Source organism: Vicia villosa, unplaced genomic scaffold, assembly GCF_029867415.1.
Source record: "Vicia villosa cultivar HV-30 ecotype Madison, WI unplaced genomic scaffold, Vvil1.0 ctg.000004F_1_1_1, whole genome shotgun sequence".
Taxonomy (NCBI): Eukaryota; Viridiplantae; Streptophyta; class Magnoliopsida; order Fabales; family Fabaceae; genus Vicia; species Vicia villosa.
In genome coordinates this window covers 1138598-1161230 of record NW_026704934.1, presented here as the reverse complement: position 1 = coordinate 1161230, position 22633 = coordinate 1138598, and the positions used below count along the sequence as shown (strand labels likewise).

At 32.4% G+C, this 22633-nt stretch overlaps 1 protein-coding gene and 1 long non-coding RNA gene across 17 annotated transcripts; both read right to left on the bottom strand.

Moving 5' to 3' along the window:
• Nucleotides 1-4527: 4527 nt before the first annotated feature.
• On the bottom strand, nucleotides 4528-8410 carry LOC131621428 (uncharacterized). Of its 16 annotated transcripts, none has more exons than XR_009289579.1 (7): nucleotides 8110-8410; nucleotides 7676-7837; nucleotides 7018-7591; nucleotides 6207-6930; nucleotides 5830-6124; nucleotides 5547-5609; nucleotides 4528-4803 (listed from the first exon to the last, which is right to left on the bottom strand). It is a non-coding gene; the product is annotated as an uncharacterized LOC131621428 (long non-coding RNA). The 16 variants fall into 16 exon arrangements; XR_009289582.1 differs by lacking the exon at nucleotides 5547-5609 and having other exon boundaries at nucleotides 4529-4803; nucleotides 6207-6509; nucleotides 6852-6930; XR_009289584.1 differs by lacking the exon at nucleotides 5547-5609 and having other exon boundaries at nucleotides 4529-4803; nucleotides 6207-6509; nucleotides 6852-6927.
• Nucleotides 8411-19664: 11254 nt separating this feature from the next.
• On the bottom strand, nucleotides 19665-20676 carry LOC131621380 (protein MAIN-LIKE 1-like). The gene is made up of 3 exons (XM_058892419.1): nucleotides 20160-20676; nucleotides 19816-20040; nucleotides 19665-19774 (listed from the first exon to the last, which is right to left on the bottom strand). The coding sequence occupies exons 1-3, from the start codon at nucleotides 20674-20676 to the stop codon at nucleotides 19665-19667; spliced, it is 852 nt and encodes a 283-aa protein (XP_058748402.1).
• Between the last annotated feature and the right edge of the window lie 1957 nt (nucleotides 20677-22633).

Sequence of the window (22633 nt, the reverse complement as noted above, 5' to 3'; positions counted from 1 at the left end):
AAACTTCCGCCAAACCAAATTAAAATCAGCACATACTAAAAGTTATATTTAACTAGTTTTTTCTAACTCATTTATTTTGTTCTATTTCCAATAAGTAATGTTCAAATGAAAAAACAGCAAACATGCATATATATATCAACAAAGAAATTGATTCTAACGATTGTTAACACAACTTATTTACAATTTATAGCACAAATACTTATCATAATAAGCATTTCTGTATACGCTGTTTTTATAAGAAAAGATCAAACAAAGTTAAATAAACCAAAACAAACCTCATTGCCACCTCTAATACAACATCCATTTTACAGAATAGTATTAACTTTTTCAAATTAAAAAAATCGATTAAAAGATAACTTCTAACAATCAGTAGTAGCAGAAATGATAGCAAAATATATATCATCCAGAATAAACAAAGTCAAAAACTTAGTAACAGTAAAATGATAGCAAGATAATGTAGTCAGATTCATGAAACAAAAATATATACTCAGATTCATGAAACAAAGTCTGGGCAACAAAAATATGTACCTGGAATGGGAATGGTGGCTGGCTGGAAAACGTTGAAGACGCGGAGGAGGTCGTAGCGGCGGAGGGAGGTCGTAGCGGCGGAGGGAGGGAAAACGTACGTTGAAGACGCAGAGGGAGGTCGTAGCGGCGGAGGGAGGTCGCGTGCGGTCCGGTGGCGATCCGGTGTTGACGGTGGTTTGGTGAGAGTGGAGCAGGCAGTGGTTGGTTCGGTCGAGGACGGTGGAGGGAGGTCGGAGCGTAGGGAGGTCGCGTGCGGTCCGGTGGCGGTCCGGTGTTGACGGTGGTTTGGTGAGAGTGCAGCAGGCAGTGGTTGGTTTGGTCGAGGACGGTGGAGGGAGGTCGGAGCGTAGGGAGGTCGAGGACGGAGGAGGGAGGACGACAGAGTGAAGAAACGTTTCGCAGAAAAGAAATGTTTTGTGAGAAAGGAGGCTAGGGTTTAGTTGGAATTAGTGGAAAAATGGGGTACTTTTCCCATCGGGTTTCACTTGGGCCGATGGAAAAGCCCTTTCAGAAATACTTTTCCCATCGGGTATGAACTGGGCCGATGGAAAAGCCTAATTAAAAAGACTTTTCCCATCGGTTGCTTAATAACCGATGTACACATTATTTATAAAATATTTACTTTTCCCATCGGGTATGAATTGGACCGATGGAAAAGCCCAATCAAGAAGACTTTTCCCATCGGTTATGAATTGGACCGATGTAAATGGCTTTATAAAATATTTCGCCTTATGTACATTAATGCCACCGTGTAGTGGTTTTTTATTTTTTGAGTTATTTTTCCCATCAGCTCTATTAAATGTCTGAAGTAAAATCCCAAAATCAAAATTTTTTCACATCAATTTGTTTTAAAACCTGATGTAAAATTCTTTGTCATATACTTTTCCCATCAGTTTTATTTATACCTGATATAAAATCTTGTAACCAAATGTAATTTTTTTAGTAGTGTAAATATATTTATATACGAGAAATGATATTTATGATCAAATATTTTTTATCTAAAAATCGTTTACGGAAAAAATCTATTACTAATGTAAATAGTTTTATATGCAAAAAAATTTATTATTAATCTAAATATATATTTTTTCTTTTTTAACCTTCTATTTAAAATAAATATATTATGCAAACAAATGCGCGTAACATACCAGAACCCGTACACTAAAATCTAGACTATAAAAAAAGTTATTAACAACTATCTCAAGATTAAAAATCACAATTTTTTTGCTCATTTTGAATAAGATAGAGTATATTAAAATGTTTGTTAGTATTTTTGGTACTTTAAAAGAATTTATAATTAGAGAAAAAGAAGTACTTAGAATTATCACTTGTTATAAAACTCGAAGCGGTCACCGTTGAAAACTTTAATGATGTGCAAACACACTATACCCACCTCTCATGTTGAAGTATACTATGACATTGAATTGTTGTTGGTAGTTTAATGCATGTTTCTCTATTTGTTCACTACCTGCACATATATATTGACTTGTTAGGCCCATCACGTGTTGTTTGACACACGCAAATGTTTCGCAACATAAAAGACATCAACTATATATTCTACTATGCTTTCACTTCTCAGCTGATTTTCCGCTTTTTCAATTCATTGATACTTCTTCTGAGATTTTCTGTTGCTTTCTATGGACCAATATAATTCTATGCTACTGCTTCCATCTTTATTCACCAACGATGGTTTGTGTTGAATTAATGAGGGAAATGATGAAACTACAACCAAGACAAACTTAAGGTAAACTACTTTAAATCAACAAAGTTAACTATTTTTTTTTGCAAATAAACCTAACCTACTTTGATTAAGACAAACTTGAATTTTAAGAATTAAATGCACAAATTTTTTATTTTTAGTATCTTATATCTTAAGAGTAGCATACACACAATTGTTAATGTTTCTCACCACACTTACCTGTTTGAAATATATGATACTTTTATAATTTTAACCCTGAGTTTATCTATTCAGGAAAATGAAACTTTAAACAGAGTTATAAACTTTGGTATTAACTGCTGCAAGATTTTTATTAGTTTTTATTATATAATATGAATTTGATTATAAATTGTTAATAGAAGAATAAAATTTTATAAAAAAATTACAATTTTGCCATTGAAGTTTAGTTATTAAATTTAAAATTTTATAATTCTAGGATTATTTTAATAAATAATTTTATAATGACTTAATAAATTGCGAGGGTCATATTTATATTTATGAGTAAATGTAATTTGTTTGAAATATTTTTTCACTTTTAATACTATAGTGTTTTTAAACTATCAATTGTGCTAGCCGCGAGTAATAGTTATTTGATAAAATATATAATATGAGAATGTAATATAAGTTAGAATTTGAAATCATATATTATTTATAATATATATATAATATTATTCTTGTATGATATACATGACATAAAGATATTTGGGTATCTTGTGTAACAAATTGACGATGTTCTTTGCTATCAAAATGTATGACTCTATACATCATATATAATTCATGAGAATGAAGGAGAATTAATTGCGAATGATAAAGCTAATATTTGAATTTTTTATTTAATTTAAACTTAATAATATATTAATAATATTTATTTTTTAATTAATATTTGTAATACTGCAATTTCTAAATTAAATTTAAAATAAATTATCGATTAGGAGTATCTGAGTTTGATACCTACTTTAAATAATATTTGATAAGTTTTATTTATCTCTCATAGAAATTTCAGATTAAGAAAGCCAGCAGACCAACCATGTGGATGTGCGAGAAAAAATAAATCATCTTTCTCTTTGGTAAAAAAGTTCATTGATAGTATTTTTTTTATTTTGATTAAACGATTCATAATTTTAATAAAGTCGCGGGTAAGCATGACAACAAAACTCATATCCGTAGGTACCCATCTAAACTCGCTTTAAAGTTGATGGGCAAAACCCGATTTGACAGGATTTGAATTTTTTCCGATTACAAAATATGGAGAAGAGCCGGATAATAAGAACACTAGTACCCACCCCAAATCCGTCTCGTTTATTTCATTATGTATATTATAATTTAATTTAGATAATTTAGAATATTAAATATGCGGCCAATGTTTTGATTTTTTGATTTTTATTTATTATTTAAAATATTTAAAATGTATGTATGAAATTTTTTGAAATTGTTTTATTTTATTATTTATAATGTAATTTGATTTTGAAAAAATGAGTATTTCAATTAAAAAAATTGATTTTACTAAATAGATGGTGGTGAGGCGGAGATACCCGAACCTAATTTGAATTCGTTTAGGTCGGGTTTGAATTTTAATTCCTCATCTCCGTTTGAATTTAGGACGGGGAACAAAGATTATTTAGAAATTTGAATTTAGATTTGGGGGAGACAATAACTATCTCCTACCCGCTTTAATTCTTTAAGGTTCTATGTTCAAGAGTTGGGTATCAATAAGAGATGGTCATTAGGAGGAAAGAGATTGAGTATCAACTTACACTACAGAAAAAAAGGCCTCCTACCACGCCCAGAAAACCAAGGCTTTATGCAAAATAACTGTGGCGTAACGCTGAGGCCACGGTTTGGCCACGGAAATCCAACGGTGGAGTATACGGCCGTGGCCAAAAGTAAAGTCCACGGTTTTTTGGTATAGACCACGCCTTTTTGACAACCGTGGCTTTTTTAAGCCACGGTTTAGGTAGCTTGATTAAGGCCGCGGTTTGTATTTGCCATGACTGCAAAACTGTGGCTATATGGTAAAGCCACGGTTTCAATTTAACGCTTACGATACAGTTTTGGTTCAAGATATAGCAACGGTTTAGTTATGACCACAGAGTTAAAACCGTGGTTATATGTTATGCATTCTAAACCATTAATCTTGCCACGCTTTATTTTTGTATCATTACATAAATATGTCATTATATATATATATATATATATATATATATATATATATATATATATATATATATATATATATATATATATATATATATATATATATATATATATATGCACATGCATTAATAATCAAAAACCAATAATTATTACCACTTGCATCAAATGATACAAATATCTATTATTGACAATTGTTTTGAATGAGTTTTGGTAATGTTGAACAAACACAAGTAGGTTCATGACAGAATTCAAACATTTTTTATGACATTGATTGGTTCATGATTAGCTAAACTGTAAATATATACTTCACAACAATGTTCGGTGTTTTTGTTAACTTGATGAATCACCACAATATAGTTCATTCTTCTTATGGCTGCTTTGGACAATTAACATTCATCAGCATATCCCTGCAATGTCATGAATGGAAAACCATTAGTATAATAAACTAGAAATAAATCAAAAGAAGTTAATTAAGTATATAATGACACCTAAAGAATCGGACACACGTTGAAAGGAAACACCTTTGCAAATATTACATCGTATTAAATGGCTTGAGCCTTCTTAAAAATTTCTCATAAATGTACTTAGCCCATTTAACAATAGGCCCAATTGAGATTTAACTGAATTAACAATGAATCACATTCCATTCAGTGTGTTGTGAAGGGTTATGCTATTGTAAGAATTATACTTTCCAGATGTTAAATTTATGAACTAAAGTTTGAAATGCACTACCATGTATCTGCCAAAAGAAATCTTACACAGACTAGTCAAATCTATTACACAATCAATTGTGCCAAGAAAATCTTACACAGACTAGTAAAACCTAATTCGGAATAATTTATGCCAAGCAAGTTCAATTAACATGCCTATTCATAACATTGCCAAAATAATAAACAAGGAAAACCCAAAGCTAAAATTTGTATCTTTCAAATTTCAGATCTAGCTTAAGTTCCCACTGATTAATTGAGATATCAAAATCAAATGCGGTGTGAAAATTAACATCAGCATAGTGAAAGATAAGCTCAGTCTGCCCCCATTAAAGAGGTTGACATAAAATTGTTCAGAAGCTTTCGACTACAGGACAAGAATCCAAACCCAACACTAACAACATGTTGACCAATGACCATGAAACAGGACCAAGCAACAGAACCTGCAACTCCGGGTTCTGTCTTGACAAGTTTGAACTACTTGAATTGCTCCGGGTTCAAGATACCTATAAGCACATGCATGACATGATTGAATGTTTAAACTATATACAAAAACAACAAAACCCAACAAAATAACAAGAAAAAACTTTATTTTTGAAACAAAATAGATAATCAAGAGAAAACCAGCTGTAAATATACACACACAAAACACCAATAAAATAGCAAGGTACACACCATAGAGTAAATAAACATATAAAAAGCAATGTATAAAGATATATTAGATACCTCCAGTTGTGCGAAGGGTTATAAACTGAGTACCATGGCATCATTGATTGTAGCCTCTCGAACTTCGGCTTCGTTTCGGTCCACGCTGAAGTGTTTCAAATACTTCTTTCTGTTTGTTGTCATCTGCATCATAACAGTGTTCCAAAGCATGTATGTGCTAGATCATCAACTTGATTCAGTGTTTCATGAATGTGCTTTAACAATGCAACCGACTTAGCAAGATGGTTTCTATTTTGTAGTTACCAAAACTATGCTTCCAGGTTTGACTAGTGATTCGATAAATATCTCAGCTCTCCTGAAATTAATTATATAGTGAGTATAGATATATATGTTTTGAACAGAAAACTGCTGATTCAATTATTTGTTTTGCTACGTACTTTATTTTCACGTTTTCTTCTACTTTTGCTAACTGAAAGAAGCTGCAGCCTCTGGTGAATGGGATTTGATCCTCCTTCCATTTTACCATACCAAAAAGATTATCATCAAGCTTATATCACTTATATGTTGCGAGAAAAATAAATAGCGAGTAGAAAAGTAGTAAATTAGCATAGGATAGGACTATGACCCAACTGCCATTTTACTGCAACAGTTAAATCGTCTCCCTCGCCTATGTTTCTCACTCTGAATTTTACATTCTGGCCCATACCAGCAGTAAGTTGATGTAAGAAATGCATCACTTCCTGCAATGTTATGTCTAGATTATCTAGTGTAGCTATTTACTCAATTCAACTAGGAGTGTATTTTTGAGTAATTAAATATACCATCATGTTAGACATTAAACATGACTCTGCAAAGCACCGCCGAAGATGTAATATTAACATATACCAACAGGTAGTAGCATAATCAGACTAAATATAATGAAAAAGCTTGCATAATCAGACTAAACATGACTCTGCAGGAAGCTTGCTAGATTATCTATCATCAACATTTGCATATTAGCCATTCATACTTGATACAATACAACTCTAGTAGTAGTTCAAATATAATCCAAGACAAAAATAGAACAGAGCCAACCAAATAACCTGATAGGCAAAAACAATTCTTTGATCCCTTTCTGGATCTTCCTTAGGCTCTATAGCTTCCTTATTCTCCCTAAGTCTGCTGCAACTCACATTAAAATACAGCCATTACATGTATAGAAAAGTTCAGCAAATTCTATGTGACAGAAGAAATAAAAATCAAGCTTACCATATCCAATCTTTTCCAACTTAGAGGCAGCTGTAGTAAATGCCTTTTGAATATAATAAAGTGACCATCCCTACAAGACCAACATCACATGTCAGTTTCTTACATGTATGTATCTTACAAAAACACAACACCAATGCATACACATTTGATTATATTGATTACTTTCATTTTCTTAAAATTATTATTGGTGCATATACGTATCAGTATTAGATACCTGTTTCCACTTCATAATCCTACAAGGTTTATACAAAGCACCGAATTTCAAATTATTACAAGTGTCGAGGTGTCGACATATCAGTGTCGGTGTCGTGTTTCTTGTGTCCGTGCTTCATAGATAGGCTTTATAGATAGAGAAACAAAACTTACACCTCCACTGTCATGAATTTATTTGAATTCTGTATAGAAGCTCTCCAAACATAACAAAACAATGATTTGCAATCTGCACATTCAAGTATCGATTTTGTATATATATATATACATATATATATATATATATATATATATATATACATATATATATACCTTTGGAGCAGCTTTAGCACTCTTCCACAAGATTGCAGCACACGCCTCCGGACTATATCATGTAATAAATAAAGGTTAAACTAGTAGAACAGATCACAACATCTTCAATTGGTAGAAAATAAAGGTTAACCTTTACATTTTCCTTCCCAGACTAACCCTAAGTTATGAAGGCGTCTTTCTTTTAGCAATAGAAGCACCTTTTAGAGGTACCGATGAAATTCCACGAGAACTCGGAGGCATGGCACTTGGTGTAGCTACTTTCGCCATTCAGCATTCACCACACATGCTCCAGATAGATCTACACAAGTTAAAATCAAATCAACAAAATCGCAATCAGCGAAACTAAAGAACACACTAAAATATTGAACTGAAATAGTCATGAAATGAAAATTGATGAATAGAAAGAATTGAGAAACGGAATCAAGAGAAACGACGAAGAAATAAAGAAGAGCATGTGAAGTAAAGAAAATGAAAAATACAAACACAAACCAAAACCAGATCTCAGAACACACAATTAGATCAAAACCTCCCTCCAAGAGAGGAAAATGAAAATTTTCGGAAGAAGCATACCTGGATTCGTGAGTATGTGAGATTCTTCGAGCTTATTCCATGGCCGCCGTGAGAAACCGAGAGAGAGATTTTTCTGTTATTGTCGTCGTTTTCGCAAGAGAGAGAGAACCGAAGACCATCGTTGTTGTTGTCGCTCTCAAGAGAGATGATGATGAGAACAAAAAGCTACCATGGTTGAGCTTTATTAAGCGCCGCTGATGTTGTTGTTCGTCGTGGAAGAGAGAGCGGAGAGCGTGAGGACGGGAGAGAGAGGCTCCTCCTCTTTTCTTTTCCTTCTAGGTTTTCAGAATCCAAACTTTGACTTAAGAGAATGTAAACATATTGTATTTACGTTTTTAAAATTTTCTCCTTTTTTTTAATTAAAAAAAATTAAAAAAGAAAATAATTAATTAGAGAAGCTAAATAAATTAGAAAAGAAAATAATTAATGAGAGGGAAACAAAAAAAAAAAGAGGGAAATTTTGGAGGGGTATGTGTTTTTGGGCTTGAGTCACATTTTGAAGTGAAAATTATAATGGAAAATAAAATATTAAAAGATAGAGGGAAACTAAAAAAAAAAAGAGGGAACTTTTGGAGGGTTTTTTTTTTGGGGTTTTGGCCACAGTTTGAACTGAAAATTATAGGCCTCGGTTTTTTAGTTGCGGTTTAAAATATCTACCGTTATATAACCGTGGCAATTGAAGTACAGGCCACAGTTTTACACTCCGGAATCAATATTCTATAACATACGTCTACGCTTTGATAACCATGGCCAAATCATATATGTGGCCACAGTTTTTGAGCTGTGAAAAATTTTAGCGTGGCCGTAGGCCAAATTTCTAGTAGTGTTACTTGCCAACATCAATTATATTGCGGCCATTTGCTACAATATCATATAAGAACGGGTTTCCAACTTGATGTATGCTAGATATCTTTACCACTTATATGGTTCTTGATGAAATTTATTGACTTGTTAATTGTCCATTTGAAAGGGTTGTCTTAATTTAAAAAGATACTGATGCATCATTGTTTACTTGAGATTGAAACATGGAATTATTATTTAGGGTCCAAATAATTATTAGATATGTAAGCATATAATCCAACTAAAAATCTTAGGCAATGACTTGATCTAAATATCACCATTAGTTCATGTTAGATGTGTTTTCTTTAGGGTTGTATCATTAGGACATATGTTAAGACTTAAACGTGAAATTATTTTTCTTAGATTATATATTATTTTTATTAAAAGTTGATAATTAATGTGTTTATTATGTTTTTCAATATAAATTTTTTATATTTGGATTTCTTAATATATGCCTTGGAGCACATGTTAGCTTTATCCTTTTCTTTATTCTTTATCAAGAAAACTTTAACCCGTAGAGAACTATGTATTATTCAATAAAAATTGAGTGCTGAATTTCTTTATGACATGAAGTTGGTATGTTATTGATTTAAGCTACTTAGGGGTCTGCATGGTTGGTTAATTTCAAAAATCAAACCATAACTATTTAAATGGTTTAGATTTATAACCATAACTACATTTTAATCAAAACTGGTTATAAATTTGGTTATGATTATATAACCGGTTTTTAAAAAAATCCAGTTTTGAAAATTATTTTTTCCGATTATTTTTTTCGAAAAAGAAATTATTTTGAGAATTAAAATATTTGGATTTGGATTATAACTGAATCCAAAATAATTTAACCGGTTAGTAGCCATTTAATTATATTTGAATTATATGAATGTATAACCAAACCATTAGTAACTAAACTGGTTAATAACCATTCAACTATATCCGAATATTTAAAAGTGGCTTAGCTACTTGTCAATACTAGAAATTAGGTGAAACGAACTTTTTTTCTATTATATACAACATATCACTACGCCAAATTTGGCTTTTAGCAGCACATCTACGAAAGCACTTTTAGGCAAAAGCCCTGATATAGGTTTCGCTAAAAACAAAACTAAAAAACAAGGGAAAAAAGTGCTGCTATAGGGGATCCTACGAAAGCGCTTTTAAAAAGCGCTTTCTAAGGCTACCTTAAAAGAAAGCGCTTTATAAAAGCGCTGCTATAGGGTAAGATATAAAAGTGCTTTTAAAAGCGCTCCTATAGGGGTAGGCTACGAAAGCGCTTTTAGGAAAAAAACGCTGGTATATGGCTAGCTTCGAAGGCGCTTTTAAAAGCGCTGGCGTAACTAATTTAAAATTAAAATTTTTAAAATAAAAGTAACAAACACGCGTTTTGGCTCATTCTTCTTCCATATTTCCTTCGTCTTCCATATTTCCTCCGTACTCTCCTCGCCGTTACCCTATGATTCCTCGCCGTTCACTAACGTCACCGTTATTCTCCTTGCCGTCACATCCTCGCCGTCACTGTTCTCCTCGCCGTCACTATTTCAAACATAAACTCACCGGCGTCGTCGAAGGGGAAGGTTACTCGAAGGTGTTGCACCCTAATTTTTGACCACTGAGATCCCACCATAGCCTAAATATTAGGATCATCATTATCATCATGCATTTATCTTTTATTAACCCAAAATACAAAAAAAAATTGTTGTTTGTTGCTTGTGTCCCAAAATAGGAAACTAATCAAGAGGAAGTTGAGCAAATTAGGGTTTTAAGGCCCACAAAGAAATTCAACATTCTTCTATGATTCAAGGGGTTCTTCAATCAAAATCAAAACCCAAGGATGGGTCAATGCAAGATTAATCACCTTCAAGTTCATCAGAAGCTTCAATTAGGGTTTTTGACCTAATTTCTATGGAGGATTGACTTTTAATCAAGAGATAGTTCCAAGACTCAAAATATGATTCAAGGACATCCAAATAAACATTATAGTCCATCCATATCATTCATTTGAAAAGGAGAGCTTGATTCATTCAGAAATCACAAAATTGCAGTTCATTTGGAAAAAGTCAAGTTTGCAAGTCAACCTTTGACTTTTGAAAAAAACAGTCAACTATGGACTTTTAAGGATCCAAATCATTATCATATGGATATTGAAGACATTTGATCAAAGAAAATTCAAAGAATTCATCAAGAATCAAAAAGTCAACAAAAAGTCAAATTAGGGTTTTTAAGTGTATTTTGACCTAATTCATAGATCTCCAAATTTTGCTTACACACTAAAAAGTCTCCCAACATGAAAGTTGTAGATCTTGGCAAAAAAACAACTTATCACATTGGAACTTTTTTCAAAAAGTGATTATTTTGAGAGATATGGAATTAAGAAGATAACTTTCAAAAGACTTGTAGAAATTTTCAAGCGTTTTACTTGGATTTTTTCTTAACTTTATGGTCATTTTTCTCAATGATCCAAAAAGAGTTTGAGGAAACTTTTAACTACTCATTTGAAGTATGTAGCAAGGGCTTTCCAAAGAGCTAAGTAGCATGAAATTTCATGGCTTGAGCAAGGAGATATGATTTTGTCAATATGCCACCATGAACATTTGAAAATGAAGAAGAAACATGAAGAAAGTGAAGAAGTTATGAACTAAACTTGTTCAAATTTGAAAGATTCCTTTCTTGAAGCCCATATAACTTGTTCAAAGCACCATAATCAGAAAATTACACTTGCTTTTGAGCTATAATCCAAGCGTTTAAACCATTATCCAATTGATCATTCCATTAATGGCACAAAGTTAACACTTCCATTCTAGTAAAGTTAACTTTATGCACAAAGTCCACTCCTCGAGCCACTACAATGTCTCTTCTGCCTCAAAAGCAAGTTAAAACCCACAAGCAAGCCTCTAAGATCAAATCAAAACCTTGCAAGCATGCTTAAAGCTTTGTACCTCACTATTGAAACCATACCTTTCTCATTTCTTCACAAACAAGCAAGATGGTACACAAGTCACATGTGAACTTAAAACTCTGAACTTTTGCCATCCACAAACCCTAATTTTTGCCTATAAATAGAGGACCTTGCATCTTAGATCATTTACACCAGAATTCTCCAAGTCCACCTTCACTTGAAATTCTCCATTTTTTGATCTTTTCACTTTTATAATGAATTCTCGTTCTAAGAGTTCTGGGTGTCAACAAATGGTTTAGACAACTTCTAAACATCATATAGAAGGTGTATATACCTTCCTTAGCCTTTAAAATCCTCCATAACCAAAAATCACTTTTCAACCTTCATTAAAGGTCTTTTTAAGGTCTTAACTTGCCATTTTTCAAACCAAACACTTCTAAGCCAAGTTAACCCTTCAAACAACTTCTAATAACTATATAGAAGCTGTACCATACCTCCAAACACTTGCCAAGAGCCCATAACCAGAAATCACCCTTCAAATTTTTCATTAAAGAACCTTTGAACTCAAACTTGCCAAAATCAATTCCACTCGTGCATTTTGAGGCTTTATGGTTTAGATAACTTCTAAACATCATATAGAAGCTATCCAAACACCTGTTCTTGATCTGTAACACCATTTTTATAGTGTACTCACCATAACTTTTTCAGGTTCAAGGTGAAATCGAATTCTAAGTTGCAGGGACTTTCAAGCAAATCTAAGCATTGCAATAGCTTCTTGGTGGTTTGTTGAAGCTAGCTGAGCCCTTGATAAATTCCCAGGTCCTCTCAATCATTCTGCCCGACCCCATTTTGAGAGTTATGTGACTCAACTTCGAGCTCCCTTAAAAGGAGCTCAATTCATACAGTTCTTGATACCAAAATGTTCTATTTTACATGTTGATTGATAGCCCTAAGGTTCTGAACATTGATTGTTTGATTTACTACGTCAATAGTCAATACATAAGTTGGATGTGTCAATACATACACATCAAACATAAGCTTCTGCTCAGTATATGTCAATACATAAGTCAGATGAGTAAATACATTCTTACTTTAAATATCCAAATTTGTAATTTTGCAAACCTGGTTTTTTCTATTTTCTCTTTTACACACACATATAAAGTCATGCATACATCATTTCAAATTAATTGAAACCAAAAACATACAAATAATTTTTCTCCATCTTCATCCTCTTTCATTGCATACATACAACAACTACATATAATCGCTTTTGATGTGTGATCAAGAGATAGTTTGATAAGGTCCAATTAGGTTTGTTGTAATTAATTGAGTTAGAAATTCTTTGGGGGTTTCAAGATAAATCCAATTGGGATTTTTCTCCAAGATCAAGGATTAATTTGGGACAAGATTTAACAAATTGGATTCAGTAGAGTGAAAACTTTGAAGAAAGACATTTCTGTCAAAGGAGTAACGGTAACCGGATGATCATTTTGATAATCTTGGGTCACAATAGTTCACAATTTGGAATCAGCTGAGTGAAATTGTCAAAGAAAAGAGTTCTGTCAAAAAAGTATCGGTAACTGGAGGATCAATTTGGAAGTATTGGGTTACTTGATCAAGCTCAAGATTAAGAAAATAAAAGAAGCTAGGATCGACATCAAACAGAGGAGTTGGAGGGTTAGATTGCTATTTTTTCTCTTGTAAACAACATTTGCAAAGGTTAATTTTTATTCTCTCAATTCCAGTACGAATTAGGGGCAGATGTACCCATAGCGAGATCGATTGGAGATTTGTTTAAACAAATCATTCTCTCCCTCTCTCTCTCTCTCTCACACACACACACACACACACACACTTTTACTTTCATTGCAAATTATGAATTAATTGATTGTGCAATCTATACATTGAGATAATTTCTTCTTCAAATATTACAAATTGTTTTGTTGAGTTGATTGCACTATAAGATATCAATTGAATGTTTATATCAACAAAATCAAAGAAAAATCTAAATAGAATTGATTGGACACCAAGTGTTCGAAAAATTGCTTAAGTCAAGTTTTTGTTTAATATTTCAATGGAACTCGATTATCATTGCGTGATTTTATTCATACGTTTTTGTTGAAAAAATATTGATAAATTTTCTCATCAATCGAATACGTTAGTTACAGTTTAAACGCATATTCACTACAAGAAATACTGTCTCCAGCGACATACATTAGCGACGTGGAATTCACGTGGGTACTTTATCCCTTTTGCGACGTGACAACCACATCGCTACATGTTTTTTAATTTTATATAACTTTATTAACATAAAGTATTGAGGAGTCAGACATTGGGGTGAGTAAAATATGTTGCGACGTGGGATACACGTCACTATATTAAGTTTAAAAAATAAAATAGAAAAAATTATAACATTCACGTAGGGGGGAAGATTCAAATTTTAAAAAATTTAGTTGTGACGTTACAAACACGTCGCAACTTTTAGAGGGAAAATACAACGTTCCACTGAACTGACATGGTGTCAGCATTGCAGGCAGGAACATTAATTAATGTTACCGTTGACATGTTGCGACGTGAGTCTCACGTGGCAAGGTTGCGACGTGATGATGATGCCTCTTAAAAACATTTTGTATTTTATTTGTTTTAAATTTATATTTATGTAACTTATTCTACATTTTGATTCATTAAAATATTAGTTTTAAATTTTTAGTTTTATTTAATTGAATTTATTATATAAAATTTATTATATGAATTTATTTTATAAAATTTTATTATATAAATTTTATTATATAAATTATATTTTATAGATTTTATTATATAAATTTTATTATATATAAATTTTATTATATAAATTTTATTATATATAAATTTTATTATATAAATTAATTAATTTATTATATAAAAATACAATTCATCCTGCGTGATTAAATTTTAAAAAAAAAATAGCATTCAAAGTAGCGACGTGAAATCCACGTCGCTATAAAAGTCAAAATCACACTTCCCCACACCTGCCACACCTGCTCTGCGTGCATGGAGATGTTTCCCATGTAACTTTATTGCGACGTTGGAGTCACGTCGCTACCTTCTGACGTGGATTCCACGTCGCTAATGAGTTGCCACACGTGCTCCTGCGACGTAGGTGGACACGTCGCTAGTTTTTGGTTGTGACGTGATGTTGCATGTTGCGGCGTGGGATCCACGTCGCTGCAGAGCAGTTTTTTTGTAGTGATTCTATCATTTTAATAACGATCCGATAGACTATTGTCGATTCGGAATTGCTTCTACTTACCATAATTAAACAATTTTTTAAAAACCGTTTTTTAAACTAAGAAAATTTCATTTGCGATCTATTCACGCCTCTAGATTGTAGCCTATTGTCTAACTATTATAGAATATAGAAATACTTATTTTGAATGGGATGGAATATGTTAAAGAGATTTGTTAGTAATTTTAATATTTTAAAAGAGTTTATAATTATGGAAAGAGAAGTAAGAATTGTCAGTTGTTATAAAATTCAAAGTGGTCACTGTTGAGAACTTTAATCATGTGCAAACACACTACTATTCAACTCAGCAGGTTGAAGTATGTTATGACATGAAATTATTGTTGAGAATTCATTGCATGTTTCTTTATTTGTTCACTAGCTGCACATGTTGACCTGGTTGATCACATGTTGTTTGACACACGCGAATGTTTCGTAACATAAAAGATATCAACTATATATCTTACTATGCTTTCACTTCTCAGCTAATTTGCCGCTTTTTCAATTCATTGATACTTTTTGTGAGATTTTCTGTTACTTTCTATGGACCAATATAAATCTAGGCTACTGCTTCCATGGTTATTCACCAATGATGGTTTGTGTTGAATTAACGAGGGAAACTACAACCAAGACAAACTTAAGGTAAACTAATTTAAATCAACAAAATTAACTTTTTTTTTTTGGCAAATTAACCTAACATTTTTTTTTATTAAGACAAACATTGAACTTTAAAAATTAAATGCACAAAATTTTTATTTTTAGTATCTTATATCTTTAAGTGGAGCATACACAAAATTGTTAATGTTTCACACAACACTACATGTTTGAAATATATGATAATTTTATAATTTTAACCCTAAGTTTATCTATTCAGGAAAATGAAATTTTAAAAAGATTTATAAACTTTGGATTTTAATGCTGCAGGATTTTTATTAGTTTTTATTATATAATATGAATTTGACTATGAATTGTTAATAGAAGAATAAAACTCTATAAAAAACTTACAATTTTGCCATTGAAATTTAGTTATTAAATTTAAAATTTGTAATTCTAGAGTTATTCTACTAAGTAATTTTATATATAATGACTTAATAAATTGCGAGGGTCATATTTATATTTATGAGTAAATGAAATTTGTTCGAAATATTTTTTCATTTTTAATACTATAGTTTTTTTAAACTATTAATTGTGCTAGCTATGAGTAATAGTTATTTGATAAAATTTATAATATGAGAATGTAATGGAAGTTAGAATTTGAAATCATATATTTTATTTGTAATATATATATATATATATATATATATATATATATATATATATATATATATATATATATATATATATATATATATATATATATATATATATATATATATATATATATATATATATATATATATATATATATATATATATAGGACATATCATATGAGAATGACATATTTATATGAGAATGTGAGAATGAATCTGAACCATTGGATTTTAAATATATATATATATATATATATATATATATATATATATATATATATATATATATATATATATATATATATATATATATATATATATATATATATATATATATATATAATATTATTCTTGTATGATATACATGACATAAAGATATTTGGGTATCTTGTGTAAGAAATTGACATGTTCTTCGCTATCAAAATTGTATGACTCTATACAGCATATATAATTCATGAGAATGAAGAAGATCTAATTGCGAATGATAAAGCTAATATTTGAATTTTTATTTAATTTAAATTTAATAATATGAGTTATAAAGTAGTGCAAAATAATTTTACACTGTTATCAAATAGAAAACCATCAATCTGTCATGTCATTAATTATTTTTTTAAAATAAAAAATATTTTAATTAAATACATGGTGGTGATTGATTGACACTATAAAAATATTTTACATGCATCCGACTTTTTCTCATAATATATTAAGAATTTTTTATTTTTTTAATTAATATTTGTAACACTACAATTTCTAAATGAAATTTCATATTCTGAGAGCCACCAGACCAACCATGTGGATCTGTGAGAAAAAAAAAAGAGAATATCTCATTAAACCATTAAAGGCCCGTTTGTTTTGGCTTTTTTTTAAAATGATTTTTACAGTGTTAAAAAATTTTGTGAAAAAAATTTTTGCAAAAAAACTTTTTATAAAAGTTTCAAATGAAAATTTTGTTTGAATAGTTATTCTTAAAATGTGATTTTAGGTATTTCATCTATTTATGGAGAAAAATTTTGGATATCAAAATTTCAAAAAATCACTTAATTTTGAAGCTATTTCAAATAGATTTTCATAAAAATCATTTTTGAAATACAACTTTTTGAAAAAATTGCGATTTTGACTAAGTTTTGGTCTTCAATAATCTATGTTTATGTTCTAGGATGTCAAAATTAGTGTTTCATTTTAGAAAAAACGAATATAAAAAAACTTGTAATATTTTGAAAAACAGGTTTGAAAAATCAATTTTCAAAAATACAAAGAAAAAATCAATTTTTTTAAAGCTGAAACAAACTGGCCAATTCTCCCAACTATCTAGCGAAATTTCAATTATGTCCATTGCTTCCGTAGATGCACATTTGGAAGTACATTTTTTTTCTGTAGGTACATCTACGGAAGCGTTAAAAAACATAGTAAATGTTGACTTAATTCAAATTATTTCAGTTCAACAATTGCTCTGTTGGTACATCTATGGAACATGTTAAAAATAGAGTGTTACGTAGATGTACTTACGGAACATTCTATCTTTTTAAATCACATACATTTCACTCCAAAACACAATTTTTATAACAAAAATGGAAAATCAAATTATAGTAAATTAAAGTAATGCAATTTAAAGGCAATAGTAAATAGTACAAAAAAAATACATCATATAAATCGTCGGCCAACATGTCAAATACATAATCAAAGTAGCGTACATAAATGAAATCAAAATACAGATGAAATTCTGGTGTAACAGATTCAGATGTCTTGAGAGATGTCGAGACATATGATATGTCAAGAAACATTAGCGAGGTATATACATGGATTTATGCCAAACTGAAAGATAAATAACACCAGTAATTGTTGACCAGCTCGGTGATAAACACACCTACTCTGGAGGCATACCAAGCCATGAATGAAGTTCATTATCAGCAATATTAATTCAGAGCTAAGCATCCCCGTTTACAACCCCTCACTTAATCCCTACCCAATGACCCTTCTACCTAGATCCTCTCTAGATATGGAATATCTCCATCCCACTTACTAACACCGCAGTGATGTTGTACAGTTCTCCAGTCCCAGAAGTTGTAGCAACAACCTAATACCCAACGCATTCTGATCACACAGAAAAACAGTTTGGAAGACACACTTCCATGACAATCCCTAGCCAAGACTCTTGACTATGAACACTACCCTGGAGTTACTTCAAGGCTTCCTCCAAGAACAATACATACTCTTCTTACATACAGATTTCGAGGACTATAGTGACCTTCCCACATCCCGGGAGATTCACTTTGGCAAACCCTAATGATTACATCTTTTCTACTCATGGTTGTCTTATTTTTCTATGTTACAATGCTTCTATTTATAACATATACTCAACTGGATTTGAGCCTTCAATCAGAGCATATTTGCTGTTACAAATCGCAGTAACTTCTGCTACAAACAAGGTCTTCAATCTTTTAGTTTCCGAGAATCTCTCCATATTTAGAAACGATATAATCTTCAAATATTCTGATTTGATTCTTCTGATTGAATCCTCAAATCTTCTTATTGATTCTTCAGACCTGTCCAATAGCCCACGCCTTATTGATTCTTCATGGAATATTCTGCATTATTCTGTAGTAATTAAATTGTAACTGATTTAACTAATACTCTTCTCTTCATCTTAGGCATGATGTCATGACATCCCATGTGACATGTTATTCCAGATGTTGGATTACTTGAACATAACATGTTCTATCATTTCAGTGGGACTTCTTTGTTGTACCTGTTGTTATTATGCATTATATAACTGATACTATTATTTCTTTTACAAAAATTAAGCCAACCCTAAAAAAAAGATACTTAACAACAGATATAAAAAAATCACATGCATCACTAATGTGTGTGTCGGATATCATCCTGCGCCTCTAGCCCCGCCCTCGCCTCTACGTCCACCACGCCGACTGCTTCCTACTCAGCCTCTAGTGTCAAGTGGCCCACCTGTCTTGGCACGATGTCGATGGTAAAAAAATGCATCCTCTGCCAGCCTAATCATACCTTCCACTACATGACTGACATCAAACCCCTCAGGAAAGAAACCATTTGCAATGCCTGCCCACCCCATGTCAACTATCTAACGACACCGAGGAAGAACAATCTGAGTGTGGTCCAACTGAGCCTGATGAGTCTGCAAAACCTCCCATGGACTGGTCTGGACGGCGATCTTTGTGCAGTGGGAATCATGTATGGATGTGACACTCTATAGTACCAGGTGATGTACCCGTCACCTCAACTCCAATCTACCTCTGATCTGGTCATCCGAGCCTCGTCAGGAACCATGTGATGCTCTCAGTCTGCAAAGACATCATCTAGCTGGCGACAAATCATGGCATTAGGAGTGGAGTTAGAAGGGTGACGAGGTGTCGTCTGCTGGTAGCCAAACTGACGCATGATGCGCTCTGGAAAATAACGAACAATAATGGTCGAACTGGCAGCCAACCATCCAGAATATAGGGTGATGTCATCTCACGGAACCGTATCACGGTGATCATCATAACAATAATATCAGACGTCCTCAACGACCATGCGGTCAAAACGGTGCGTGTAAGGATCCAACACCTGATTCCCTTTGAGGGGGCGAAGGCTTTAGCACGCGGAATGGTCTCAGTGTAACTTGACACCTCTACCCAGCCAGTAATTTCTGGGAAGTGTTGTAGTATCCAACCTTGAAAAATAAAACATGGGGATCAAATATATTATCAAAAATATATAACAAATTTTGAGAAAACGTTGAAGGGTATAAGATTGTTACCACTATAAGGGTACAACTGCTTGCCACAATACTTGCCTTCCACAAGTATCCCTCTTCGAGTCTGTGGTAGGAGTACACCAATGTAGCCGCTCCCAAGTTATACTCCCGGACACGTGCAATGTCTGATAAGTATCTCAGGTAAACGACATCCGTGTACGTGGAACTCGTGTTCATAAACAGTTGGGTGTCTAACATAAATAGAAAGTAACATCTCAATGCTTGCTGCCTGTGTATATCCACCTCATCATCGTCACCAGCAGCAGCCTGTGCTGTAAGGAGCTCGGCATCGTACCGTCGCCTCAAGAAGTGAAACCTGACGTGCGCCTCGCATGTCCCCTCAACCTCCTCAAGCGCATCCTCAGGATTAACCCCCAGCTCCATAATCAGCATCTCCCTCGGTTCCTCCTTCATAAGCTTACCGTGACTAAGGAGGGTACCCCTGATAGGTATATGCAGGAGGCATGCAATGTCATCAAGAGTGATGGTAATATCACCGTGAGGAAGATGAAATGATGATGTCTCTAGATGCCACCTCTCTGTAAATTCCATTAGCATCCATTATGTATCGTCTAGAACCCGACCTGACAGAGGTCCCTTAGCCTAGAAGTTGTGAGGACATCCCAGATCCATGCCTCGTCAGGCTGCGCGAAAACGACAATCTTTCGGCCGTGGTTGTAGAACTTCTGAGGTTCCCTATCTTGAAATTTTCTAAAAAAATACTGCTATTAATAAGCAAAGTTAGAAACAATTAATCAAAAACTAAAGAAAAAAGTAATAAGCAATAACCAAAGAAAATTTACCTCCCTCTCCATAATATGTGTGGCTGAATGATCTGCATACCCTGTCAACATGGATGCATCTATAGGACCTCCGGGTACCAGACAGGCTCCGACACCTCATCATCCTTGTGCAACTTAGGAGGTGGCACCGAAGATCCTGCATCGGCCGTCACTAGCACATGCATAGGAGTAGATGAACTGCCCCTCCGACGTCTGCAGGCGGAGGGCATTGTGAGGAACCCTCAACATCATCCCGAGGCCTCCGTGATGAAGTAGTGGATGGAGAAGACCCTTCATTTGGAACGGGTGGAGAAGACCTTGCTAGAACGAGTGTAGCAAGTACATCGCTGGAACGACAGTTCCATCAGTCACTTGTGATACTACATGCATTCGTTCACGTTGCACGGATGCATGTTGTGCAGTCCTCCCATGTATAATGCAGTCTGAATGGTCGGCTATAATGTCTGCACTGTGATACAAAAAAATCGAGTTAGATACTATGTAATTATAACAATAAAAGAAAAAAAATATTTGCTCTTCTGTAGATGCATCTACGGAAGTACCTTACGTTTCAAACAACTGAATTTCTTCCGTAGATGCATCTACGAAATGATCCAACGTTCCATTCTTCTGTAGGTTTTGATAATTAATTTAAGAATAGATTTTAAAGACACAAATAATATTTTAAAAATTAATTTGTAAATAAATTTTAAAAAAATAAAAAAATAAATAAATATAAATGTAAAAAATACATAATATTGTAAAGCAAGGTTTTAAAAAAAAATCTGGCCGATACGACAACTTATGACAACACAAAAACAAGTAGTGGGAGAGTAACACATAATATTAATTATAAGACATAATTAAATGAAAAAAAAAACTCATATTTATATAAAAAGGGTTAAATATCTAATTTTAGTCCGTATAACTTTTTTTTTTTATAAATAATGATCATTTTAAAATTTTTCGTCAAGAATTTTAGTTCCTACCATCTATTTAATTTAACGAAAGCTGACGTGATCGGCCTCATCACTTTAGGTCAATATCATATTTGACTGCTTAAATTGTGGGGTTATAAACCAGCTTCCTAAATTAAGTGATTAAAACATAAGCTAACAAATTCATAAACTAACAAACGTGTAGAATTGCTGCTACTGAATTAGAAAAAATGGCACACCAAAAAATTGCTCATAATTTGCACGAAATTTTAAAAATCTAAATACAGATGCATGATGCATCTATAAAGTTTGTTGAATTGAAGACAGTTTACAAAACAACATAGTTAAATGTTTGGTGCTTTTTTAGTCTAAGATAAAGATTCACTTCTACAAGACCAATCTTTAATTTCACTTTTACCAGCAAGTTGCAGAAAACAGAGAGATATGAGTTCTACAATTTTGTCATTAATTTCACTTTTGACACATTCATACTAAGCAGTTCTTGTCATCAAAGAATACTTGTATTGTAATATAAAAAAAGAAGTAATTTTATTTTTAATATCTTCTGCAAAGTTCTATTTCATATTTATGTATTTTTTTTTAAATATTCTTTTGTATTTATGTAGAAGTTAAAGTTTTCAATTAGTGCTCCATATTGGTATGTATATTGTACCTGAAAGAGTACATGATAATGGTTAGTTACCTAAAAGTACACATAGAAGAAGATTCTCGCAATGAAGATAAGTTTTCAATTCAAATCTTGTTATAATATGATCTGTAAAAATGTGG